Raw genomic sequence first — 27,123 nt, 5'->3', positions numbered from 1 at the left:
CTGGCCAGTCGGCTCAGTAGAGGCCGGCAGATGACTAGGCGGCCCTCCCCCTTTTGGGGACCGGTGCGCCATTAATCAGATGAGACGGGGGATGGCTACAGTGAACGCCCACAAGGCGGCGGTACTGTAGCCACGCCTCCCCCAACAAAGCACGCATCATTAGCCGCATTGCTACAGTATCGAGCAGCCGGCAGGACCCGCAAGCGGCGGGTACGGCCTGTCGGCCAAGTACCGGACATGTCGTGGTTTTGTCACGGCAGATGTCCTAGAGAAAGGACTTAGTCGTGGAGCCATCGCTACGGGTTAGGTTAAAGGGGTTAAAGCGGACAAGGGACACAAGAGAGTTTTAAACTAGTTCGTCCCCTTACGATGAAGGTAAAAGCCTACGTCTAGTTGTGATGGTGCTGGGGTTTCGATGACCAGGGAGCGAATACGCTTTGCCTGAGTCTCGAGTTGTTGTCTGTTGTTCTTTGAACCGCCGCCGGGTCGTCCCCTTATATACATGGGTTGACGCCCGTCGGTTTACAGAATCCCGAGTCCGGCTCATAATCGTGTCCGGCTCGGTCTCTGCTATCTTACAACACAAGTTTACATATCAATGCCGGTTTATGTCTACAGGCCTTAAACCGACTTTGGGCCCTGGGCCTCCATAAAGCGTCACCGTCTGTCTTCATGGACTTCAGATACAGATGAATTACTTATGGGGTTAACCCGGCCTCTCCTGGCCAGTTTACGCCCAGTGGTAATATCCCCACATGACAGACGGCGGGACCCACCAGGCGGCGGAGAAGCCGGCGACCAGAGACACTGACGGCTCGGGCCAACACCCGGCCGGATTACCATTGTACCCCTGGGGGTAGGCCTATATAAACCCCCTAGGGCACCCATGCAAAGGGTTCAGCCTCTTGTTCACCCACATACCCATCCTGATATAAATATCTAGGGACAACATGGGCCTCCTCATAGCTCAGCGATTTCTGGCCGTCGGATCTCTTGTTTGATGCATTTTCAGCCGTCGGATCTCGCTCATGGGCCGTTGGATCGAAGTGAAAACACTGCTACAATGAATAGTTCCCTCTCGTTTGTGCGGCCGCGTGTTAATTTAGTGCCCCGCCGAGGGTATTTTGGTCATTTCGCATATACGGATATAAATTGGCGGCAGCTCCCGTGCTAAAACCTAGCCGCCGCCTCCTCCCTCGCTCGCTTCCACTCCTCCCGCAGCCGCCGCCTCCTCCCTCCCTCACTCGCTCCTCATACGGCGGCGGCGGCTCCCACGCCCGCGTTCTTCCTCCCCCAACACGCCCCCGCTCGGCCCCGCACGCCTAGGCGGCTTCCACCAACCACGGCGACGGCGCATCGGTCACGGAGGAGGGCGGCGGATCAGCGGCGCCGGCGATGGCGTCCGTGGCAGCGGTGGAGGGCGCGTCCCGAGCCCGCCATTGCTGCTCTGCCCTCCCTCTCTCCGACCCGACCCGCCACCCTCCTCCGCACCTTCGCCACCGGCCATGTCCGCCCCCACCAGCAGCTTGGCCCGGCACCGAGCGACGCCGGTCTGGACGAGCGGCGGCCGTGGCGACGAACGCTGCTGCTCTTCCGCTTCCTCGAACTCCAAGATGCGGGACACGGATCCGTGGTCCCTGCTTCCTTCCTGACGGCAATGGATCCCTTCCTTGCAGGTAGCACTTCCCCTCTCCCTCCCACTGACTTGCTAATCTAATTTAGCCACAAGCTGCTACAAATCACATTGCTTGCTGCATCTGACTTTGCTGCCTTGGATTTAGTTGCCTGGATTGCTGACGAGATCCATCTGCCCGGCTGGAGCATGCTATTCACTTGATATATGTTTACAACACTCTGAAATCATATCCATTACCATCTCAATATGTACGTGCATCTTATATAGATATAGGCTTGTATGCTCGTTTCAGGGTCCCATTTCTGATCCATAAGCTTCTATATTAGGCATACTTGTACAATTTTACAACGGTGGCACCATGTGAAATAATGAGCTGTGTATCAGCTGATCAACAACAACTTGCTCTGATTAAGTAGTAACCGATGTCAATATCCATTTCACCATCCAACAGACTGTGATGGATCTTTGCTTCTTCTTTCAGCTGACCTGATCTGATTTTTTTTGGGGGGTGAACGCAGCAACGTCACGTCGATATATTAAGATTGCAAATAGGATTTACATGGGGGGTTTTATTTGGGGGCTACAAAGAAGTTACAGAGAGTATTCAGAAGTTAAGGCCAGCTTACTGTTCTCAATCACTGGGAACTACAGACCCCCAGCCTGCGACTTCTTATTCTCGAACCTCATAGGTGAACCTGATCCGACTTACTAACACGAAACTATATGTACCGGTGTAAAGTGCAAACGCTGTGCATACTCCTTTTTCTGTTCTTATTGGATATGCATTCATCTGCGTTAAGAGTTAAAATTTCTCGCAAAGAACCCAAGTGGATTTACGCACAGTTGCACGGTTGTTGTTCTTGAGCTCCTTCCCCTCTTATGTTCATGTACCATTTAGTAGGACTGGCTAGGTTGCTGCAAAAATGTCTTGGGTTTCTTCTTGTGCAACAGATTCTAGGTTCCAAAGGAGGACTATTGGGGGCTTTTTTGTTTTGTTGGTGCCTTGCCGTCAAGTAGATCCTTGGATTTAGCTAGGTTCTTTGTTTCACTTCTGGGTTGATGTCCATGCCCAGCCATAGGCCTCTTTTATAAAGAGAAAACATGTTCTAGCCATTATCAATTTGTTTGCATATGTTGTAATATATTTCTCTTCAGCACAGTATTATTGTTGTTTATCACCCAGCCATAGGCCTCTTCTGGGTTGATCTCCATGCCCAGCCATAGTTCAGTATTGTTGTTTATCACCTTTCTGAAATTTATGTTATGCAAACAGAACTTTTAAAATGTTACATTAAAAGACTGAGATTACTAAGCTTTCTTTTTGTATGTCTGAGCATAGATAATGTCGATACTACGTTGTGCTTTTAGTCCGTAATTTTTGTGTGTTGAAAGCAGTTATGGCCTCTAATTCTTGCTGGTCAGTCACAAAGCATTATTTTTGATTACTTTACAATTTTTTAGGGGTAATGGAATGCTAATTGGCTGGTGGCGGCATGTTTAACGCGCGGTGTGAAGTGCGCCATCCCACCCTCCCTTCTATCCATCCTCCTTCCTCTCGCAGTCATTCCTCCTGCCTGGGCTGATTTCATGGTCGTGTTGCAGTTGGTTCCGAATCTGACTGCATGCCTCGCGTCCGCGGTCCACCGTTTGCTCGGTTGCCGCCATGGGAAAGGTTCGTTCTTCCTTGCTTTCTTTGTACTTCCAATGCTCGTGCTGATGTGGGCCTATACATGAGAAATTGATTTGTCTCTAAAAATACATGATGTTCTACCATTCACTTTCTCTATTGATGTGGTTGAGCAATTGATTTTCTCTAAAAAGTACATGTTGTTCTTACATTCGCTTTTCGGCCTGATTCTAAGTATCATGTGTAGGAGTGTTTGACCAATAGGTAGAGAATTTAACAAGTAAATTGAAATTGTTGGGTCTGCAGCTGCTGCTCCTTTGGATTGGTTGGGTCTGCACCTGTTGCTGTTTTGGATTGGCTGGGTCTGCAGCTGCTGCTCCTTTGGATTGACCTCTATTTGGTTTATGCATTCCATTTTTCTAGGTGGATCAGTATGACTAGCTAGAATTCATATAGAACCATATGTGTATGTAAGTGTAAGTTAACCACACTTAGTAGGATGGCTTTATATTTCTTCTCAGGTGGGGAATGCAGCGATCGGGGGGTCATCTCCCTCCTAAATAATTGTTTCTGATAAACAACGATGCCTTTCTTACACAGGTTGTTTGATGCGTTTGTGCTCGTCGGTGGGACGGTGCAAGGCGCAACTCCGACGCGGTTCCTCGCCGGTTGGACGGCGTTCAGGCGCAACCCCAGCGCGCACTGAGTATTGCCTCGGCTACAACCTCCCTCGGTGAACTCCATCTTCCTCCTGCTCCTCTGCTTTGGCTACTGTATCCAGAAACATGAGACGGATCGAAACCTGAGCGTTCTCAGCGATTAGAGCATTCTGGCCGTCCGATTGTTTCCTTGATGCTGTTCTGGCCGTTGGATCTCGGGCTCAGTCGCTGTGGGCCGTCGGATATTTACCCAATCGTCTCCAACCGTCGGATATTTTTCCCTGTGAGCGGTGTCCCGCCCGGCCGTGCCACCGCGCGTTATTTGGGTGCCCCCCGAGGGTATTCTCATCATTTCACTTTGTCTGTGGCGGTGGCGTTCGTGCTAGGGCGATGATGATTAACTGTGGCTGAAATAAGTTTGCCTTTGAGCAATCGAGGCACCTGTGGGTATCAAGTTGGATCCTCCCTGTTGTCTCTAGAATCCTTTTTGATCCTGTGATACCTATTGATCTGTCCTTGGATGGTCATTCTTGTTGATTGATAACCAGGGCAGCTCCATTGTATAAACAGATTGATCTGGTGATAAGAGATGATGGGGGTAGGTTATATGATCGAGGAAAGGCGAATCTGAGCCCACTATGCAATGAACATCAAACCCTTTTTATTTGTATTTAAAGCCGTTGCTTACTTATGCTCCAGTGTTTATAGCCGTCTTATGTAAAGATTTATTCTCTCTTATATCTTTATTGCATGTAAGTTGTTCTTGATCTTTTATTGTTTGTTGTTGGTCCTTGATTTAGTCTGGTTAGGATTTCTTCTGTGTCTTATGTAAAGATTTCTTCTCTCTCATACCAATGTTTTGTCCATGTAGTAACAGATATATATTTCAAGCATGACATGAATAAACCTGAATGGTCTTTGAGATGAGATGCATGGTTGTACAATATTGGGTACTAAGTTAGAGATCGGCTGTCCCTATGAATGCAAACTATTGTTAGCTATAAATATGTTTGCCTCCTACAGTGTTTGGCCTAATTAGTTATTGGGTTGATTTTGGTAGTTCTACTTTTTTGCTGCCAACAATCTGCAAGTTAATGTTCAGGGTGTGCTTTGGCCTTGGGATTCTATACTGTTTTTATTCTAGATGTGGTGGTCTTATTAGTCAGATCAACATTTCTTTTATCGGGCTTTACATGGCTAATATGCATATCCGGTAGAACAGAGTCTGCTCATGCATTCTTATGCTATTTTCACGTGTGTTTATCTGTCTTGTGTTCAGCTGGTTTCCCTTCAGTCAGTTCATTGCATGAAACAAGCACTATAGCTGACATGTAACTCGAGTGCCTGACATGTAACTTGAGTATTCAGTGCATATAGTTTGTGCCTTTGTGTATGAACATTTTTCTTTCTTTCTTAGAAAGCTGCTATTTTCATTTATTTGGAGAACACCTCTGAATTTTTATTGCACATGAAATGAGTCGCTGTCACTACCCAGCACATGAGTACTCAATGTGTGTATTTTGAGGTCTACGTCTTCAAAAGAAATTTGACTATTTATTATATGGGGAACTATAGTTAGTAGCGTGTAACTGGACTCCTATTTGGAGCAATGGCATCGTTGATACTGGTCTCTGATTTATGATTTGATCCACCGCCCCTCCAGTAGCGCGGTTTTTTTTTTGCATGAGGCTGGATAATTTGCAGTTCGGTCGGTGCCGTGGCGGAGGGTTGTCTTGTGGTTTGACCAGAGAGGGAGCACACCAGAGGAGCGATCTCGTCCCCATTGGTCAGGTACCCTTCGTCTCGCTCTCGTTCGACCTCTCCAAGAAAGTTATATAGGTAGAGTAAGCTAATTGTGTTTTCCGGGTGCTGTATAGGATACTACGGTTAAAGATTGTTCTCATTTATATTGATGTTGCTGATTATCAAATCAATGGCTGTTATCTAGAGTGCTTCTCCTTCAGATTTGATGTACTATGTCTTCCAGCTTATACTATATATGATTTCTTTCCATGGTTTTAACTAATTATGGATATGTATCTAATTATGTTATTTTGGCATCAACAAATTACTCACCTAGCATTTATTCTGCTATATGTAAACAATCATTGGTTCTTTCTTTTCTATCTAAACTGAGAAATAATTCTAATCAGTTGTTTTTTTATTTACTGTCTAAGTATCATTCTTACCTAAAACTTGTGCCAAAACTGTTTTTTCTTTCATATGTGCCATAGATTATCCAACCCCCTCTGCTTCTGTACAATTTTGTCGACTTATCTGGCATTTTCTCGGCCGTGTGGAACCAGCACATCTACCTGCGAATCTCCAGGCTATGGTACCAGCGGGGTGGCTTCGATGATGACCCTGTCAAGAGTATACATATGGTCATGACCGACGAAAAGGTGAGTGGTTATTTTGTTTTCTGTTTTTCTTTTAACAAAGCATACACTGTTTACACTAGGGGTGGCTGACTCTTCTATACATTGTTGTCTCCTTAGGAGATCCAAGAGCTTCTCTTGGTTGTGTATAATCTAAATAGGCTAAATTGTAGCTTTTTAATGCTGATGGCTGTATCTTTTGACATTGCTCTCTAGGGTTATATGCTTCTTGCTGGTTGTTTAACATATTCTGCATGTGCTCTTCTATAGGGAAATCATGCCAACGAGACGGTGCCTAATGAGGTCATAGACATGTTTGTGGACACTTTGAATGAGAGAAATTTATACAAGCGTGCCAGGATCTATGTGAGGCAGTGGAAGGCACGTATACGTTATGGTTCACTAGATCAACAATTGCCCATCACCTTGAGGGTGTTCCATTTGGTCATGTCTGTTAACATGCTTAGTTGCTTCTTCTTTATTATGTTTCTGCTCCAATAACTTTCTCATATTATATCACTTTTGTTATTAACCATCGTATCGAATGGCTGCGCTTTTGGTTTCGAGGTTCCTGTCGAGAGACTTTTTTTTAATCTAATGAACGAGCTGAGATCAATTATGCCTTATAGTTTCATGCTGGTACTGAGTGGTATTATGTCTCACTTCTATCACGTTTGAATGTTTCTCTTTCGCTGTATTGTTACCATATATGAGTACATATGATATACATGTACTGCTACTGGCTAGCATTCCCTACTTGACCAAAAATGTTTGGACCGGCACCCTCGCGCCAAGGTGCGATCCTGATCTAGTATAGAGAGAGGAAGCTAGGGCTAGACTTGCTCTCCTTCTCCCTCTAGAGAAACAGCTCAAGGAGCAAGTTTGTAGCCACCATTGTTGCTTGAGTGATCATGCGAAGACCCCGCAGAGCAGGACTAGGGGTATTATTTCCACGGAGAGCCCCGAACCTGGGTAAGATTCGCCGGCGTACATGTCTTCGCCTCATCCCGTTTCCTGGCACCGGCGACGTCTTACTAGCCTCCATCATGATAAGCCATCCTTTGGCATATGTCGCACCAAACCCCTGACAACAGGTGTTTCTCCGTATCATTGCACAGTAAGGAAAGTATATACATATAAAAGAATAATTCGGCATGAGGGTGGTAAATTAATGACGTCAATCGTGTGCAACTATATAGATCTTTTTCTTTTTTTATAAATGGGACTATATCCAGATCTTGATACATTGTGAACTGAAAAGAGAATCCATTGAAAATATTTCCTTATTACCGTAACAGAGTCGGTAAATTTTGCTATAGGTGGAATATTCACAGGGTCGATTTTACCCTTTATCAATGGATGGACGGTCAAGTTGAGAATATCTCCTTACCTATACCATAACAAAAGACGGTAAAATTTGCTAATCGGAACGTGGCTTTGCTGCGGAATCCCCGCTGCAACTAACCCCCGGCGAGGAGGGCTCATGCCAAGCCACTCTACCCCTCCTCTCCCCGAACACGCCATTGAGATCCGCCCCGACCCCGGCGTGAGCACGAGGCAGCAGCCGTAGGGCAGCGTCGGTTCCGTCCGAAGTACTCGAGGAAGAAGGTGATCAACACCCTCGCTCACCCCTCATACCTCTTGGCCTGCGATGCTTTGGTACTGTTAGCATGCCTCATACTCCCTCCGTTCCTAAATATAAGTCTTTGTAGAAATTTCACTAGATGGACTACATACGGAGCATAATGGACAAATCTACATTTAAAATGCATCTATATACATCCGTATGTGGTTCATAGTGAAATCTCTACAAAGACTTATATTTAGGAACGGAGGGAGTACCTCTTTGTGAACTGTTGCCCCCTCCGTTTCTCATAATTCTGTCTCTAGCTCTCTTTCTGTGTTTGTTGAGGCACCCTGGGTGTTTATGACCTAAATTACACCGGGGAGAGTCCTTTTACTAGTCTTTATTACTTTTCTGTAAGCTCTGTTAAACAAGGCATCGGTTTATATTATCAAAAAAATAAGATAGTAGTATCATTTAACCTGTGCAATGAGCCTGATCCACCATTATATTGCCAGTTTCCGACTGTGATAACAAGCGATTCAAGACATCGATAAGGTTGACGGCGACAATCAGCTAGCCTTCATGGATTACGTTAATGATCTGTACAAGTTCTATAAAGTTGCCGAGGTAACTGCAGAGGGAGTACTTAGGTGGTGTGTGCAAAAACCTTGTGATCTGTTGCTTGTCTCTGAAGGTGATCTTTCCTGTCCCGTTGCAGAATGAGCGTCGCCCCCGCGACTACATTCACTCCCAGGTGCATCTCAACTCCAAGATGCGGGCCATCCTCGTCGACTGGATAATAGAAGTGCATGACATGTCTGATCTGATGCCAGAGACCCTCTACCTTATAGTGTACATCATCGACCGGTATCTCACGAAGCAGCTCGTGCTTCGGAGGGAGCTGCAGCTGGTAGGCGTCTCAGCCCTGCTAATCGCTTGCAAGTATGAGGAGGGGATGTTTCCAGAGGTAGACTGAAAACTTCTCACACCCCCTTTGCTTTTCCACTTTGCAGTATATCGAGTCCATGTTCTGATTGGTTGTATATACACACCTGCAGGTGAGGGATTTGGTCTGGATAACAGACAATGCCTACTCCAGGAGGCAGATACTGAGGATGGAGAAAGCCATTCTCAATCGGCTTGGATGGAACCTGACAGTTCCTACACCTTATGTGTTCCTTGCGCGCTTTGCCATGGCTGCGTCTTCCTACAATTTGAACAACTATAAGGAGGTAAAGAATACGTACAATATACCATATGTAAATTCAGATGCATTTGCACTGTAAAGGAACGAGTTTGTGTACTGAAGTTTCCCTATCTGGAATCTGGATGGATGCAGATGATGAACATGGTGTCCTTTTTTGCTGAACTGGCACTGATGCAATATGCGCTGGTGCCGTCCAAGCCCTCCATGGTTGCTGCTGCTGCTGTCTATGCAGCCAGGCTCACACTCAAGAAGACCGATCCATGGACTCACACTCTCAAGCACTATACTGGCTTTACTGAATCACAGCTAATGTAAGAATGCACAACAGTGACTTTACACACTCTTGTAGCTTGAATAACTCTGTGTTTCTGTGATGATTTCAGATATAGTGCAAAGATGCTGGTCACCGCACACTCGACTGCCCCTCAGAGCAAGTTGCAGGTGGTGTATAAGAAGTATTCTAGCAAGAAGTTGGGAAGAGTGGCCCTGCGCCCACCTGCAATCAACTTCAAATAAACGAGATTTCTAGGATTTTTTTCTTCAAATAAATGGAAGGTGTGTCTGACATTCATTCGCTGGTTATTTCCTGCATTTAGAGTGGAAGAAGGGTTTGAAAACTTGAGGCAGTTGCTACGCTGTTTGGCCACAAGTCAGGGATATTATCTTTGAACTAAAACCACGTCACTTATTCATGAATGGAGGGAGAATTTGTGAACAATGGGAGTAGTTGTCAAAGCTTACCGTCCTGAGTAACTATGTTTGAAGGCTGTAACTAAGCTTTGTGATACACATGCATGGACATGCCACTCCAGCTTACGCCTAATATATCTCATGTCGGAAGTCTGCATATTTCTTTTGGGGAAGGGTTTGTGATACTACACGCAATTTCTGAGTTAATTCCCTGGCATCGGTCCCTGAAGAACTCCTTGTTACATGAGTTCATCGGTTGCCTCCTCACTCCTCAGTGTGTCAGCGAATTTTGAAAACTTAAGGACATAAGTAAACATGATGTAGCCTTCCAAACATTGTCATGATCATCCATAAGTGTATTGCTCAAGAAAACAAGAAACGTAGTCCAAGAAAGAAACACCATAGACATACGTCCAAAATAAGATAAACATAAAACGGAACAAAGCAAGGCTAGCAATAAAACAGACAGGCAGCAACCATAATTACAAGAAAAATGAGTGTCTGAGCATTACTTATGAATCACAAGCCAAGTTTTTATTATTATTTAACAGCCACATCTGAAATAGGTTCACAACAAGCACACACACGCGTGAAATAGCAGTACACAGTTCAAACAAGTTAAGCGAAAACTAGTTTGGATACGAAAACACAACTCGCTTGCAGTCTTATAATAAGCCGCAGCCGGAATCGGTCAGTAGGAAATACCATCACATTTCACAAGCAAAAGCACATGATGACTAGAACAGTAGTAGCAGTAGCAAACGCAGGCGGTAACTGCACCTTAGCAGAGGTGGAACAAGCAGCAAATGATGTGCAGTACGTCAAAAAGCAGAGAAACCCGGACAGTATGCACATTCCGCAGCGGGCCAGCAGCACGTACAGAGCATCTTCCTTCAGACGAAGACCTACATAACCAACATTACATCACATCAACAATTTGAGACGAGGGAGGAAGCAAGTAGTGGTACTAGTTAGCAGGTTGCTATACCTCCGAGTGCATTACACATTTCCCAACCAGTGTGGCGGGTCAATCCCGGAGAGTATACCGCCACTGTGTCCCTAGAATTGCAGAACATTGATCCAGCAACCAAAAGAAATCACTAGTGATTTCAAAGAAGCCTAGAGACTGGAGGGGCATGAGGAACTCAATGCCAGCTGGGACCACCATCATGCTGCTGAGGTTGACAAAGTATAATCTTTCCAGGCTCGCCATGGCACCTTGCTGTATCTCTAGCCGATTCAGATTAGGCATGTCTATTAGATAGAGAATCTTTAGCTTGGGAAACCACCCCGTGAGAAATGCTAGCTGCTCTCCGTTGTATGCTCTGGTGAATTCTAGATGCGTCAAATTTGACAGCCGTGAAAGGGATGGCAGGGGGTCTTCTCTCAGTTGTGACCAATATAGATTCAAAACATGCAAGTTCTGCCCCCCAGCAGCTTGGAAGAGAGGAGACTCATCCAACGCCCCTTCCGCCAGTCGTCCACCCAAACGTAGCCTTTGCAGGTTTGGCAGGAGGACATTCAACGAGAGAACCTCATTCTCATCACTTGCATTCACATCAAGATGGGACAAACACCGCATCTGAACTAGAGACTCACTGATACGTCCACAATAGCTTCCCTTCACATCCAACAACCTCAAGCTTCTCAGTTGCCTCATCTGCCGTAAATGTCTAATAGACTCATCATGTGCTACCAACGCTTGTAACGTTTGCAGGTTTGTTAGATTTCCAAGACCATTGGGGACATGCACACCACTGAAACATTTAATCCCTCTCAAATCTGTATTAATTCTTTTCTCAACAAATAAGTGCCTAAGCTTCTTCAGCTTCACAATCCCACTAGGCAGCTCATGTACATCAGATCTAAGAAGGTCCAGTGTTAACAATTTTGAAAGCTTCTCAACAGAACTCGGGAGCATCTTCACTTTTGAATCACGCAAACCCAAATGGCGGAGATTAAAAAGGTCTCCAATAGCATCTGGAATATTCTCAATGGGTAGACCACTTAATTCTAGCACTGTCATATATCTTGACTCCTTACATAGCATAGGTAGTAGAGTAAATGTTACCATACTATCGTCCAGCATAACGAATGTTCGAAGTCGGCGTACACTAGAAAATGACTGCTGAATATCCTTCTTCTGTTTGTGCAATACCAATCGACGTCCATTCCTCTCAAAAGACCCCCCACGCTTATCCTCATATGTAACACCAAAACAGTTCTTCTGGCACAAGTCAAGTGCCAATTCACGTAAGATATCGTGCATTTTGAATTCTTTCATCCTACCAAATGAGTTTCTCTTGACAAGTTCTAGCATGTTTCTGTCAATTAGCTCCTTCAGATAGCCTTCTGCCACTTCTTCTAATGTGCTTTCACCCCTCTCTTCAATGAACCCCTCTGCTGTCCATAACCGTATAAGTTGTTTCCTTTTGAAACAATAGTCTTCTGAAAATAAGCTGCAATGCAAGAAACAGCATTTTAAGTGTGTTGGAAGGTAGATGAAGCTCAGATGCAAAACATTCCTTATGTGATCGAGTCTTGAATTGTTGATTAGCTCCCAACTTAATTGGGCATGTATTCTTCTCCATTCTTCCACAGTTTTCTCACGCACACGCAAGAGGCTACCAACTAACACAATAACAAGAGGCAAGCCTTTGCACTTGCTAACTATTTGCTCGGACAAAGGATTCAACTCCGCAGGACATTCATGATTTGTATCTCTTGGAAAGGCTTTTTTACAAAAGAGATCCCATGCCTTATCCTCTGGTAAAGGTTTCAGTGTTAAAGTATGTCCTTGAGAGGCAAGTGCAGCAACATCGCCTTCCCTTGTTGTGACCATCAGTCTGCTGCCCTTTTTATTATTAATAAGCACCCTAGACAAGTCATCAAATGCTTCTGGAGTCCAAACATCGTCCAATATGATCAAATACTTCTGTTGCTCTAGAAATTTCCTCAGTGTCTCTTCAAGGCATGTGATGTCCATGGCCACAGTGTTAGATAGCACACTGACTTTATCTCGGGAAATTTCCTTGATTATATTCCTCAAGACATGTTCTGTAGAATAAGTTTGAGAGATGGAGACCCAAGCATGGCACTGGAATTTCTCTCTATGCTTCCTGTAGACATTTGCAGCTAAAGATGTTTTACCAAGCCCTCCCATTCCAAGCAGTGCTATCACAGAGCGTTCCAAATCGTCACTTAACAACCACTGCTCAAGTTTATCTCTGTTTTTATCCACACCGACTAGATCTTCTTCATCAAGGGAGCGTGAAATGTTTGCTAGATCTTTGGACCTCTTGACAATGTAACTTGAGCTGCTAGTATCCCCATTGTTTATCATGTGAACCCAACGATTTTTTGTCTCAGACAGGTGTGTTAGGTCTTTCGATATTTCCTTCACCTTGAAAGTAATCCGGTTCAAAGAAAGCAGATATCTTGGTTTTGTAAACCCTTTCTTCAGGTAAAAGCAACATCCCGTGTCATGTTCGTGACCAACAAGATACAAGTACTCATCCACCATGTCCTCCATCACATGTGCTACTTTCCGTACTTCCTCCAACCAGCCCTCATATACTTGATTGTTGCGGTTTCGGATATCCATTTGACAGAGAACATCATGCATTACTCGAAGCTCCCTCGCAACACGACCCATGCTGCCCTGTAGCTCTAGTATTTGCTTCCTGTACTTCGCAAACAATGTGCTGGCCTGGTCTGCCACTCCATTTGCCAAGGCGGTTCCAATCTTTTTAATGGCTAGAAGAATCACAATCTCCGGCATCACTTTCTGAGAATAGCTAATGTATCACTGTTGGGTGGGGGCCTAGTTGTAGATTTGCCTCAGTATTATTACAATGACCACTGCAAAATGAAGTGAAGCATTAGTTAGTAGCAAGCACTTGGGTGAAACACTTCAAAACTCTCCAACCGCAATGAAATAAAACACTTGCTGTGGTGAAATAAGTAGAACCTTTCAAAGTAATCCTCCTAAACTCTGATTTCATACAGTTAACCTATCTAACGCTGACCCACATAATAATCAATCAAAAAACAGAACTTATGACGTGCAGGTCCATGAGGATTTTAAAACACTTGGGACTGTGCTATCGTCAATGGGAAACTAAATGTTATTAACTGACAAGAGCGAGTGACACTCAACCAACTAACTGACCATGTACGCTCCGCTTCCCTGTAGGGGACATCTCAGGTTAAAAGGCCCCAAATATTGAAGATTTAAACAAGTGAGGTGAAGAGGGAGACTATCTGACATACCGGCCAGCTCCAAGTAACTTAGTTCCATATTTTTCTCAACATATATATCTTACAGTATCTCCAGATTTATGGAGAAACAAATAGCTAGAGTTGTTGATTAAGCCACAAGAAAATGTGTCACAATCAAGAAATAAATAAGGAAGCAAAGCTATAATGTCAGAGGACTAGAGGAGTCATTACTCATTAGAAGAAATCAATATACTATTACTGTAACTAAAACCACTTTAATTAAAAGGAACTGTCATGTGCACTTTAGGAGACCCTCACACATCAAGAATGTTGACTTTAGGAGGCTAGAAATTTCCACATTAGCGTATCTAGAACTCAAGAGCATATGCTCATCGTGTGCTAGGTATATCACCAGTACAAAGCATTATCAACAACTGCGCTGCAGATCGATTCAAGACATTTTATTAATGGAAGGGAAACAATCAGGGATGGAGCAGCTCACGGGGACCCCAGGCAGCTGCCTGGGCTCAACCGGAGAGTCCGTTAAGCATTAGCATCAATTTATGGGTTAGCAATGATGTTTTGCTGGACAAACACTGGCCAGCGGTGACCCTGCCCATGCTCGGTCAGTGAGCTGGCTTCACCACTGGAAACAATGGATATCAACTAAAACCTGAACACTGCCAGCTCACCGGACCTTGAAGCCGTACAAATTAAGAAGCTCGACCAGAGTACAGTCTAAGATAGCCAGAAAACTATGGAAGGACGACGCACCTGCCGGATGGCATAGATCCGATCGAGCTTGGTGACCTCCTTGTGCATTTATGAATCTGAAACAATCAGAATAGTCTCATGGATTCTCGGAGGTAAAAGAGACCTCATGGCTTGGGTGGTCTTGTTGTCACTGAAGCTTAATTGTGCAGATCGTGAACTCTCATGGAGTCATGTGTATGACTGAGAGTATGCTAGCTTGCTGTTGGTGACAAGTAGTTGGATGTGATTTCAACTTCAGGTGTTCCCTTGTTATCTTTACCCACTAAACCAGGGAACAACCGCCTACCTAGCATTTAATGGCAAGGAAAACGGGTTAATACTTCCTCGACCTAGCTTAGGATATACAGGAGTAATAGGAACAGAACCAAATTGAAGGAGATAATATCATCAGAATTGCACCTGGTTTGTAATAACTGTAGATCTGACCAGATTTGGACCTGTGGTGGCCTCCTTGCGCGCTTCAGAATCTGAAATCATCAAAATAGTGCCATGGGTTGGTGAGAGTGGGGCATCATGCTAGTCTTATTGCTGAAGCCATGAGCCATCAAGAAGCACCCAGAGAACCTGCAAGTCAAGTCAATGTTAGTTTTCTTGCGGTGGTTGTTGAAGCTCAATTATTTTACAACATGATGTATTATCTGAAAGCAATGTGCCTGTGTGAATATCTAATCAGTTCAATGTTCATGGAATACACATCTGATCACTTCAATAGTCTTGACTGGCCCACTGCAACCAAGAACTCCAGCTACAATATTCTGCTTGGAGCATAGCCACATGCTTTTCAAGGTTCCCTACGGCTTTGGCGCTTTGTCTTCATGATTATATGTGCCTCTCCTTTTGTTTCTGACAAGGGAGAAGAATTAGGATTTCTGAAACTACCCAAATGGTATGGATGGCCATTTTTATAATTAGGCATTTGCCCATATAGACCATGCAGTGTTGTATTCTGATCATGAGGGTCAGTCACCGAAGCTTACAAAGGTTTTTGAGACGCCCACTAGTAAGTAATAGGGCTATATATTCAGATAAGCCTTGTTAAACATGAGATATTGTAGGGATATAGATGGCAGCAAGGACTTGTCTTGCACCATAGATAGAGTCCTTTTCTATTTAACCTTCTATCCCTATCTCTCTCTCTCTCTGTAATATCTCTAGTTGGTTGAATCCCAACAGAACTCTTCTGTACCCCTCGCGAGACACCCTCGCTCGACCAATATAACCTGCGGGCTCTCCCTGTTGGAGAGTTGAGATGCTTCAATAACTTTCCACATGGTATACAGAGCAGGCCCTTCCATCACATCTAGCTAGCTTCCATTGATCTCCCATCACCACCCTCCCATCATGTCGTCCTCCGCCATCCCTATCACCTCCGGCCTCAACTACAACACCTCCGAGCCACTCTCCTGGACGAACTATGTCCTTTGGAGAGCTCAAGCGCGATCCCAGATAATGGGCGCCGACTTGTTTGGCTATATAGATCGAACCCTAGAGGAGCCTCCCAAAACCATCACCACCAAAGACAAAGATGGCAAGGACCAGGTGATTCCAAACCCTGCCTATGCCCCCTGGCTGATCCAGGATCAGCAGATCGTTGCCTATCTCCTTCGCAACCTGTCCAAAGAAGTTCTTGTCCAAGTTGCCTCCCTTGAATCCTCACATGCGATCTGGGCTGCACTGGCGGCTATGTTTTCTGCCGTCTCGCTATCCCGTGTCAACAACATCTGATCTGCGCTAACCAACGCGCAGAAAGGTACGCAGTCGGCCTCAGCATACTTCGGGCACATGCGCTCCCTCTCCGATGAGCTCGCGGCGGCGGGCAAACCACTCGGGGAGGGGGAGCTCATCTCCTTCATCGTCGCGGGCTTGGACGTGGACTACCAGCCAATCATCTCCGCCCTCGACGTGCACACTGAACCGGTCACCATCGACGCGCTCTTCTCCCTGGTGGCGAACTTCGATCAGCGGATCGAGATGTTCCATGGCGGTGGTGCTGGTGGCTTCAAGTCATCGGCAAACGCTGCTTCCAGGGGTCGTCCAAATGCCGGAAAGGGAGGTTACCGCAACCAGAAGGGCGGCAGTGGCGGTGGCCCTCGAGGAAACGGCGATGGCTACGGTGCTCCCGGTGGCGGCAACTACGGCGCCGGTGGAGGAGGCTACAACGCCGTTGGTGGCGGCGGCTACCACACAGGCGGCGGTTCTGGTGGTGGCTACCATCAGAACAATGGAGGAGGAGGCCACTATGGTGGTGGTGGTGGCGGTCACTATCACCAGAACCCCTCTGGTGGCGGCAACAACACTCGGCGCCCTCCCAACAACAACAACAGGGGGCGTCACTTCCAAGGGTATGATGGTTATGAGGGACGATGCCAAATCTGTAAGAAAACAAATCATCTTACAAAGGATTGTGATTGGCGCTATGCTGATGATCCTAACTCCCAAAGCAAGAAAATTGCAGCTGCAGCTGATGTGTCCTATGGTGTCGATACCAATTGGTATATGGACACAGGCGCCACAAATCATATCACTGGTGAATTGGAGAAGCTGACAATGCATGAAAAATACCGTGGCCATGATCAAGTCTACACCGCCGCCAATGGGGCAGGTATGGAGATAAGTCATATTGGTCACTCATTTATCAAAACCCCACACAAAAACCTTGAGCTTAATGAAATCTTGCATGTTCCCAATGCCTCCAAAACTTTGTTATCTGTTCATCGTATAGCTCTTGACAACAATGTGTTTCTAGAGTTTCATCCATTCTTTTTTTTATCAAGGATCAGGTCACGAAGAAAGTTCTTCATAGAGGTGTTTGTGTGCAAGGCCTCTACTCTTTACTTCCGCAGTATTGCCGATACAATGAACAAGCCTATGGTGCCATCAAGCTTTCTGCTGAACGGTGGCACAATCGCTTAGGACATCCTTCGTTTGCTACTGTTCATCGTATTCTTAGTAGTAATAATCTCCCAGTTGTTGGTGAGAGAAACTCAGAAACAATTTGTGATTCCTGTCAATGTGCTAAAAGTCATCAACTACCATATCCTGTGTCTATTAGTGTCTCTACAAAACCTTTGCAACTTATCTTTTCTGATGTATGGGGTCCAGCACCCACTTCTGTTGGTAGACACCAATACTATGTAAGCTTTATTGATGACTTTAGCAAGTATATGTGGATATATCTCCTTAAGAAGCGTTCCGACGTGTTTCAAGTGTTTCACAATTTTCAAGCTCTTGTAGAGCGAAAATTCGACAGTAAAATCATTGCTGTATAGTCCGACTGGGGTTGTGAGTATGAGAAACTAAACTCTTTTTTTCAAAAGATAGGTATCTCTCATCATGTTTCATGCCCACATGCACATCAGCAGAATGGCTCTGCTGAGCGGAAACATCGACATATTGTCGAGGTAGGCTTAGCCCTCCTAGCTTCTGCCTCCATGCCCCTCAAATTTTGGGATGAGGCTTTTCTTACCGCTGTTCATCTTATTAATATGTGGCCCAGTCGCACTATCTCACATGAAACTCCCACTGAACCTCTTCTTCATATCACACCAGATTACACCGCTCTTCATGTCTTTGGTTGCGCATGTTGGCCAAATCTTCGTCCCTATAATGCTCGCAAACTCATATACCGTTCCAAACAATGTGTTTTTCTTGGCTACAGTGCGCAACACAAAGGTGTCAAGTGCCTTGACGTCTCTACCGCCCGTGTGTACATCTCACGTGGCGTAGTCTTTGATGAGACTCAGTTTCCCTTTGCACATCTACACCCCAATGCCGGTGCCCTCCTTAGAACAGAAATCCTCCTACTACCATCTCATCTTTCTGGTGTCTCGTGTGCGGGTGATGATACTTGTAGTGACCAAACTATGACTCATATATCTCCTATTATTCCTGAGTATACTGTTTTAGGAAGAATCGGCGAAGAAAATGGCGTTGCAAACAGTGCATTAGGGGGCTCCAGCATGCATACAGGAGATCCAGCGCCATCATCCTCGGGATCGCCCTGTCTGGACGCGCCAGGTCCGACCGGATCCTCTTCGGGATCGCAGCCAAGTCAGGCGGCTTGGGGCCCTCCACCATCACCCGCCCCGCGCCTCTCTCCGGGCGACGCGTGTCATCCCGCATCTGTGCTGGGCTCCGCGGACGCTGCGCACCAATCAGTGCCGGGGGACCTGCGGACAGCGCGGTACGTGCCGGTCCCGCACACGTACGCCAGGCGCCCCACGTGGGTTTCCGCGTCCTCTGCGCCAGGCGGGCCAGACGGGCCCGCTGCTGGATCCGATGCAGATCCGGTCAGCCGGCTCCTGGATCCTCTGCGGCCTCGCCCGTCCCCGCATCAGCTCGCCCTGCCACAGCCAATCCGGCGGGCCCTGGTGCTACGGATGCCTCGGGATCTTCTGCGGCTCCGCTCGCCCCCACACTGCCTCGTACACGTCTTCGTGACAGCACCATACAACCTATCAACTACAAAACTAAGTATGGCTTAGTTTATTCTGTTTCCACAGGTGAACCCCGCACTGTTAATGAGGTGCTGACTGATCCCAAGTGGCGGATGGCTATGGAAGAGGAGTTTCATGCTCTTCAGAAAAATCATACATGGCATCTTGTTCCATCACGTCCAGGCAGAAATGTCATTGATTGCAAATGGGTGTACAGAATCAAACGCATGTCCGATGGCACTATGATCGATATAAAGCCAGACTTGTTGCCAAGGGTTTTAAGCAGAGGTATGGACTGGATTATGAGGACACCTTTAGTCCTGTTGTTAAAGCTGCTACCATTCGCCTTGTTTTATCCGTTGTTGTGTCCAAAGGATGGAGTCTCCGACAGCTAGATGTGCAGAACGCGTTTCTTCATGGTGTTCTGGAAGAGGAAGTTTATATGAAGCAACCTCCTGGGTTTGAGGATAAACACAAACCATCTCACATCTGTAGACTTGATAAGTCTCTCTATGGACTCAAGCAAGCTCCACATGCATGGTATTCTCGTTTGAGTTCTAAGCTGCACACCCTTGGTTTTATTCCCTCTAAGTCTGATACATCCTTGTTCATTTACAATAAGTCACAGATAGTTATCTTTGTACTCATTTATGTGGATGATATCATTGTCACTAGTTCCTCAAATGAGGCTATCACAGCTCTTCTGAAAGATTTGAATTCAGAGTTTGCTCTTAAGGATCTTGGAGATCTTCACTATTTTCTTGGAATTGAGGTCAAGAGAAATAAAGAAGGTGGTCTTCATCTCTCTCAGGAAAAATATGCATCTGATTTGTTGAATAAGGCTGGGTTGCAGGGCTATAAACCATCTCCAACACCACTCTCCAGCTCAGAAAAATTGTCCCTTGCAGAGGGGGTTCCTCTGAATCCAGAGGATGGCACCAAGTACAGGAGTTTGGTAGGTGCACTTCAGTACGACACTCACCAGGCCTGATATTTCTTTTGCGGTTAATAAAGTATGTCAGTTTCTCCATGCACCCACTTCAGCTCATTGGACTGCTGCCAAGCACATCTTGAGATATGTAAAGCACACCTTGGGTGTTGGACTCATCTTTAGCAAGCCATCTTCAACACTTGTTAGTGCATTTTCTGATTTTGACTGGGCAGGTTGTCTGGATGACAGAAGGTCTACAGGTGGTTTTGCAGTTTTCTTTGGACCTAATCTCATCTCCTGGTGTGCCAAGAAGCAGGCAACTGTCTCTAGGTCGAGTACCGAGGCAGAATACAAGGCATTGGCCAATGCAACAGCCGAAATTATAGGGTAAAGTCTATGCTCAAGGAGCTTGGGATATGTCACATACAAACTCCATGTCTTTGGTGTGACAATCTTGGTGCTACATATCTCTCTGCCAATCCTGTTTTTCATGCAAGAACTAAGCATATTGAGATTGATTATCACTTTGTTCGAGAAAGGGTTGCAAGCAAGGAATTGGAGATCCGGTTTGTTCCTTCAAAAGATCAAGTTGCGGATGGTTTCACAAAGGCCTTGGCTACAGGACCGTTTGAGGAATTCAAGCGTAATCTAAACTTGAGAAGCTTAGATTAAGAGAGGGTGTTAAACATGAGATATTGTAGGGATATAGATGGCAGCAAGGACTTGTCTTGCGCCATAGATAGAGTCCTTTTCTATTTAACCTTCTATCCCTATCTCTCTCTCTGTAATATCTCTAGTTGGTTGAATCCCAACCGAACTCTTCTGTACCCCTCGCGAGACACCCTCGCTCGATCAATATAACCTGCGGGCTCTCCCTGTTGGAGAGTTGAGACGGTTCAATAACTTTCCACAAGCCTGAGCAGTACAGTACCTAATCACTAGCAGCAAGCTGAGCTATATACATACAGAGAGCTAAGAGTAATTACTTACAGTTACAGAACATCCATCAATCCAATGGAACAGCTATATTACCAGCATATATTCTTCTCCATGTCTTCTCATTCCAGCACCAAGAACCTGCCACACTTGACAAGAAATATGAGTTTATTAGTACTACACTTTTCTGAAATATACTATGGGCCATTGAGCCCACACCTGCCGGAAAATGGCGAAGACTCTCAGGTTGATCAAACAAAGGACCATAAATCAGTCAAAGCCAACAGATCGAGATGGCAACGGTTTGGGGGAGGCTTGATTAAGGTCGAGCTCGCGGATACAGTAGAGAACAAATCAACCTCCTAATGTGGTTCAGATTCAGCAAGTTCATATTGTCACCCAAGTCCTACGGACAACACAAAAGGGGCATGGATACATGTAATGTAAGGGACGTTGGCTGGCTTTACCTCGTCGTCGCTGCCGGCAGGGAGTCTACTTCGCGGCGGCCACTGGGGGAGGGGTGATTTGACCGGGGCAGAGAGGCCCTGTCGCCGCACCGGAGCGAGAGGGATGCGCCGATGGGGTGGGGTGGAGTGGAGTGGGGACGGGCTTGGCCGGAGACGAGACGAGGCAGTCTCCCTGCTATCCTAACCCTCGCCGGCGGTGGAGTCGTCTGCTTCCGGCTCCGTCTGCGCGAGTCTCCAGTCCAGTAGGTGCCTGGGTTAGATCGTCTTTTTTTTTTGCGGGCCCAGGGTTAGATCGTTGACCGGCTATTCTACTACTAGGTATCAGTTTTGGATATGGCCCTGAGTGTATATACACACACTACATGCAAAAGAAATACTAGTAATTATAAAGCAGTAAAAAAATGATTTTTTTATATATGGAGTAACTCATATGGATTTTTAACTTTACACCCTCCTTCCATGTATATACGGCCTTATGTGTTTTTCGGGGCTAACTTTAATCATATGTTAGAGCAATAATATATGACATGCAAGTTACACAAGGACGTCATCAAATTCATACATGAAAGGAGCTTCTAATGATATAATGTTCACATTATACATCTTATATATTATTAATCTTATATCAATAGTCAACGGCAAGCTTGAAAAATATATTAGGCCCTTTTCTCTACAACGTAGCTCCGCCGGTGATGCCATCCATCTATATCTATGCTAATATAAAAAGACTCAAAGGGACAGATCTACTCCCTCCATCACAGTTTAAAGGGCGTATCTTCAAAACCAGATTTTTTTCACAATTAGAGGGAAACAGGGCGCAGGTCATTAATTAGCCTATTAACTGCATCGTTTTGGGAGGAATTAGCCCGCTGAAATTACTCCTTCCGCTTGCCTTCCTGGTGCGCATGCATGGTGTGAACTGAAACTTTAGGTGGAGGTGTGAATTGGTTTTGTTTGCATGCATGGTTGTGCGAGGCCTTTTGCATGGCTGTTTCCTTCTTTTACTGGACGGGGAGGTTACTATGCGTTTGTTTGGCGATTAATTAGGCGCATATCCTTAACTACCGCAGCTCCAGTGCATCTGTTATTCCTGCCAATCGCTAGCAACCTTGGGCCAGAGAGATGTGAGGTACGCCCTTTAAACTGTGATGGAGGGAGTAACTGATATCGGCCATCGAACTAAGTCAATCCAACGACCTAGACTGCTTCAATGGCCGGCGTTAAACATGTTTAACGTGCAATTAATATCATACATAATAATCGCGTGCAATTAATATATTGTCTAAATATTAACGTGCGCATTTACTAGTGTTGGGTAAAAAGTATCCCTCCGACGTATCCGTAGTACACGATGAAAGTTGAGTCAAACTCGTGCATTTTAGGGTCCACCTTTCCAAATCAAATGCACTCTTTCCGTTCTGTTCTTTCCGAGAAAAAAGTCTACTGAGAGAGCGACGGAGACAGAGAGAGAGAGAGAGATGCCGGAGAGGAAAAGTATGTCTCTCCTCCGTCCGTCAGACTGCAGCACTCGCTACCATTGGGCCAGCAGAGCAGAGCTCACACGTCGCCGTCCGTTCCTCGGCCAGGACCGGAAGCTCCCGAGGAAGCGCCGGCGTCGCCATCGGAACCAGATGGTTCGGCTGAGAGATGCCACAACCACGCAGTAGCAGCAGGTGCAAACACCGGCAGGCAACTGACGGGAGCTCGGACCTTCGTCACTGATTCGCTTGGCCAGTCAAGGACGGCCGCGCGCGCGCGCTTGTTTACTCACCTCCTTCCTCCTCCGCGGGTCGCACTCTCGCACCTGCTCCGCCTCGCCCGGTCAGAGACAGTGGAATCTCCGATCAAATATCAGACATTCAGACCGATGCTTTAGCTGTGCTGAGGTCAGTTCGTCGGCGGTAAAGCGCGAAGAAGATCAGGCAGAAAGTAGTAGTAAGAAAGAACATACTGACGCAAGTGAGTTACTCTACTCCGCCTTCATATCTTGCAGTTTTCCCGCCACTGCAACTGTTTGTGTTCCTGTTCTATGGTCATCCGAATTTGCAGCCGCTCAGTTTCTGAACATTAACCGTCCGCTTCAGTCGTTTTGTTCTCCCTATTAAAACTGCTATGATCTCTGAATCTGAAACTGCGGACCAGTGTTTTGCGCTGAGAGTCCTTTTGAATCGAGCGTCTGTGGGTGGCGGTTTGATCAATTCAGGGTATTATGTGAAGTGGGATTCGATGTCTATAGCTCGCCAATTTTGTTTCTAGGCATAAAGATGAGTATCCACTATCCAGAGTTTACGAGTCTTGAGCTAAACTAGTGTAGCCAAAATGTCAAACCGAGTGCACAAGCGGAGAGCAATGGTTGGTTGCATAGCAGGAGTATCAATCAGTGCCCTGCACCCTTCTTTCTTAATCGTCTGACATATGCCATGACGCATAGACAGTGTACAAGTCCAAGCACGCTCTACAGCAATCAGTTACCTATAAACTTACTTGTCACTCCCCTGCAAAAAAAACTAGCCAGCATTATCAGTAACTCTCCACTAAGCTTGTTAATTAGTTGGCTGTGTGCGACGTAATGATGCACATGCCGGGTGCTATCCTCCTTTTCTACAAGAATAAATTGTTAATTAGTACTCTAGGATTCCTATGCTAGCTTGTCTGACTAATGTCAGATACATTGCAGAAGTGAACTAAGAAGGCCTTGAGAGCTTGGGCAACGCGGACATGTCGACGGCTGTCACTGCAACTGGTAAGTAAGATACATCTACACCTGACAGAATAATTAAGCAGGTCTTTTTAGATGATAATAAGCAGATTAAATTGCTAGGTTTGTTCCTTGATTAGTTTTCCACCAGCTTACTCAGTTCTTGTCTCGATTTATCCAGTATCGGCGGTCTGTGCGACTGTTGCGGTAGTGATAACCATCGCCGTGATCAGACGATGCCGCCGTTGGAGGTGGAAAGTTTACAAGAAGTTCATGGCCAAGATCACCGACGAGATCAACAGAAGGAACCGAGAGCTGGAAGCATGCGCCGCAGTGAACGACGTGGTGATCGAGATCGGCCCCGTGGAGAAGTTTCTGCATGAGATCCTCAACGAGAAGCCGATGAGGTTCAGCTCGGAGCAGCTGGCGTCGTGCACCGGGAAATACTCCACCGAGCTGGGCTCCGGCGGCTTCGGGGTGGTCTACAAGGGGGAGCTCCCCAACGGGCTGCCCGTGGCGGTGAAGGTGCTCAAGGTGTCCATGAACAAGAAGGTGCAGGAAGGGTTCATGGCGGAGATCGGCACCATCGGCCGGACCTACCACGTGCACCTCGTCAGGCTCTACGGCTTCTGCTTCGACCCGGACACCAAGGCGCTCGTCTACGAGTACCTCGAGAACGGCTCGCTGGAGAAGTACCTATACCGCGACGGGGAAGGCGCGGGCGACGGCGAGAGAAAGGAGAGGCTCGAGTGGCGGACGCTGCACAGCATCGCCATCGGCACGGCCAAGGGGATCAGGTACCTGCACGAGGAGTTCCAGCAGAGGATCGTGCACTACGATATCAAGCCGGCAAACATTCTACTCACCGCCGACTTCACGCCCAAGGTGGCAGACTTCGGGCTGGCCAGGCTGGGCGAGCGCGAGAACCCGCACATGTCATCGCTGACCGGCGGCGGGCGCGGGACGCCGGGATACGCGGCGCCGGAGCTGTGGATGGCGCTGCCGACGACGGAGAAGTGCGACGTGTACAGCTTCGGCATGGTGCTGTTCGAGATCCTGGGGCGGCGCCGGAACTACGACGCCCAGCTGGAGGACGAGAGCCGAGAGTGGTTCCCCAAGTGGGTGTGGGACAAGTACGAGCAAGGGGACATGGAGTGCATCGTGTCCGCGGCGGCCGGCATCGGGGAGGCGGACCGGGAGAAGGCGGAGACCATGTGCAAGGTGGCGCTGTGGTGCGTCCAGTTCCAGCCGTCGGCGCGGCCGACCATGAGCAGCGTGGTGCGGATGCTGGAGGGGGAGATGGCCATCGTGCCGCCGGTGAACCCGTTCCACTACGTGTCGGGCGGCGGCAGCTCCAGCAGCTGGGCGCTATCGAGCAGCACCGGCACCGGCACGTTCACCAGCAGCAGCCGTGATACGGGATGGGACAGCAAGGTCTCGGCAGCAAGTACTCCTGGTAAGCCGACAGATGCAATGGTGAAAAGTGTCGAGTCCACTGATCCAGTGACGACATAGGCGTGGAGCTCCCCACGGAGGCTTGCTCTGCTTCCAGTTTACATGTAGGAAATGTTTTGTAAATAGCACTGTAGAGTACTATTACAAGAGTGTCTGTTGGTTTCTCTTCCATCACTCTCATTGATATATGGGAGGGGAACGTTTGGTTCCTGGGTACATATGTACACTATATGAGGAAAAAATTAGCAATTCAACAAAAAGTTAAAAAAAAATCTGATTTTTCATTTTGAAATAAACTTGACCTTTCATTGTACTAGTGAGAAAAGTTCCACAAAAGGAAAATTCCACTTTGACTTATTAAAAAAAAGGTTCAAAATAGCATGAATAGTGACCTATAATAGCAAATAAATTTTGTCTTTTTTGCTGTGAAGTCAACGTTGGTTTTTTGTTTATGAAAATTTAGATACTAGTGCGCAAGTAAGTCAAGTTTAATCTAAAAATACTTTTGAACTATTTTGAATTTTTGTTTAATTATTTTAAAAATTATCCCATATAGGGTGTATATACATGCGGGAGCCAAGGGTATTTCCCTTGATATATGCCCATTCACAGATTTTTTTTTCAAACTACAGAATAACCCTTATTAGTTATTATTGTTTTCCACACCGACCCCTACCTCATGGTTTCTGGATATGCCTGACCATGGGCAGCCCGGCCCGGACGGCCCAACCCGACCCTGGCCGAAAAAGCCTGACCCGACCCGGCCCGACGTTGCCCACGGGCTAGGCCTGGGCCTAGATTTTGAGCCCGATGGCTGGGCCAGGCCGGGATCAGGCTTGTCATGTTTGCAATTTAAGGAAGAGGCCTGACACGAGCCCGACGGGCTTTTTGACTGATTGACCGGGCTTGGGCTTGAAAACTAGGCCCGACACGAGCCCGGCGGGCTTTTTGACTGATTGACCGGGCTTGGGCTTGAAAACTAGGCCCGACGACCGGGCCGGGTCGGGCCCGTGCCTAGGTTTTCTGCGTCCGGCTTTGTTAGGCCCGACCCGAGTTATGCCCATGTATATTTTTGGGTAAAGAAATATCTTCCAAGCAACGAACAAAACCACACGATAACCCCCTTCAATTTATTTCCAAACCTAGGCAAAAGAAAATCCATTCCAAACAAACAAGAAACCGACTCACGTAGTTGTGTATACACAATCTCAATCACATCATACCATTCCTTACCTTTGCCTATGGATTCCCTTCCCATCCAGTTTGCACAAAGTATTTGTCTAAGGGGTCGTTGGAATGACTTGTGTGTTTGACCCTATTTGTATGTGTCCGATTGCAACGGAATTGTCTCTTGCCCTTTTCTCATTCGAAAGGCCCCGCGGGTACCCAGAAAATAGCAGATCGATCAATGAGTAGGTAAAAGAGCTAGGAGGACGTGGAG

The 27,123-nt window shown here is 46.5% G+C and overlaps 3 protein-coding genes across 11 annotated transcripts; 2 read left to right on the top strand and 1 right to left on the bottom strand.

The window, feature by feature from the left end:
• The first annotated feature begins 1,179 nt into the window (after positions 1 to 1,179).
• On the top strand, positions 1,180 to 9,599 carry LOC123054870 (cyclin-B1-1). Of its 4 annotated transcripts, XM_044478745.1 has the most exons (11): positions 1,180 to 1,676; positions 3,098 to 3,150; positions 3,239 to 3,308; positions 3,864 to 5,713; positions 6,157 to 6,324; positions 6,571 to 6,685; positions 8,403 to 8,494; positions 8,562 to 8,777; positions 8,926 to 9,099; positions 9,207 to 9,385; positions 9,458 to 9,599. In XM_044478745.1, the coding sequence occupies exons 4-11, from the start codon at positions 5,606 to 5,608 to the stop codon at positions 9,588 to 9,590; spliced, it is 1,185 nt and encodes a 394-aa protein (XP_044334680.1). In that variant the 5' UTR covers positions 1,180 to 1,676; positions 3,098 to 3,150; positions 3,239 to 3,308; positions 3,864 to 5,605; the 3' UTR covers positions 9,591 to 9,599. The 4 variants fall into 4 exon arrangements, 1 of the variants encoding a protein (XP_044334680.1); XR_006426348.1 differs by lacking the exons at positions 8,403 to 8,494; positions 8,562 to 8,777; positions 8,926 to 9,099; positions 9,207 to 9,385; positions 9,458 to 9,599 and having other exon boundaries at positions 1,188 to 1,676; positions 3,864 to 3,996; positions 5,586 to 5,713; positions 6,229 to 6,324; positions 6,571 to 6,928; XR_006426347.1 differs by lacking the exons at positions 8,403 to 8,494; positions 8,562 to 8,777; positions 8,926 to 9,099; positions 9,207 to 9,385; positions 9,458 to 9,599 and adding an exon at positions 1,782 to 1,884 and having other exon boundaries at positions 1,188 to 1,676; positions 6,229 to 6,324; positions 6,571 to 6,928.
• LOC123054869 (disease resistance protein RPM1) lies at positions 9,124 to 21,764 on the bottom strand. 6 transcript variants are annotated; one of them, XM_044478741.1, is made up of 6 exons: positions 21,530 to 21,764; positions 21,117 to 21,203; positions 15,159 to 15,323; positions 14,760 to 15,045; positions 10,753 to 13,625; positions 9,124 to 10,669 (listed from the first exon to the last, which is right to left on the bottom strand). In XM_044478741.1, exon 5 carries the CDS (start codon positions 13,543 to 13,545, stop codon positions 10,792 to 10,794), a length of 2,754 nt encoding a protein of 917 aa, XP_044334676.1. In that variant the 5' UTR covers positions 13,546 to 13,625; positions 14,760 to 15,045; positions 15,159 to 15,323; positions 21,117 to 21,203; positions 21,530 to 21,764; the 3' UTR covers positions 9,124 to 10,669; positions 10,753 to 10,791. The 6 variants fall into 6 exon arrangements, with proteins under 6 accessions (XP_044334676.1, XP_044334673.1, XP_044334677.1 ...); XM_044478738.1 differs by having other exon boundaries at positions 15,159 to 15,226; XM_044478742.1 differs by having other exon boundaries at positions 14,760 to 15,041; positions 15,159 to 15,226.
• A 2,286-nt stretch (positions 21,765 to 24,050) lies between these two features.
• On the top strand, positions 24,051 to 25,953 carry LOC123050307 (G-type lectin S-receptor-like serine/threonine-protein kinase SD2-5). Its single transcript, XM_044473121.1, has 2 exons — positions 24,051 to 24,272; positions 24,409 to 25,953. The coding sequence occupies exons 1-2, from the start codon at positions 24,248 to 24,250 to the stop codon at positions 25,740 to 25,742; spliced, it is 1,359 nt and encodes a 452-aa protein (XP_044329056.1). The 5' UTR covers positions 24,051 to 24,247; the 3' UTR covers positions 25,743 to 25,953.
• The last annotated feature ends 1,170 nt before the right edge of the window (positions 25,954 to 27,123 follow it).

Source organism: Triticum aestivum, chromosome 2D, assembly GCF_018294505.1.
Source record: "Triticum aestivum cultivar Chinese Spring chromosome 2D, IWGSC CS RefSeq v2.1, whole genome shotgun sequence".
Classification (NCBI taxonomy): Eukaryota; Viridiplantae; Streptophyta; class Magnoliopsida; order Poales; family Poaceae; genus Triticum; species Triticum aestivum.
This window is presented reverse-complemented; position numbering and strand designations above follow the sequence as displayed.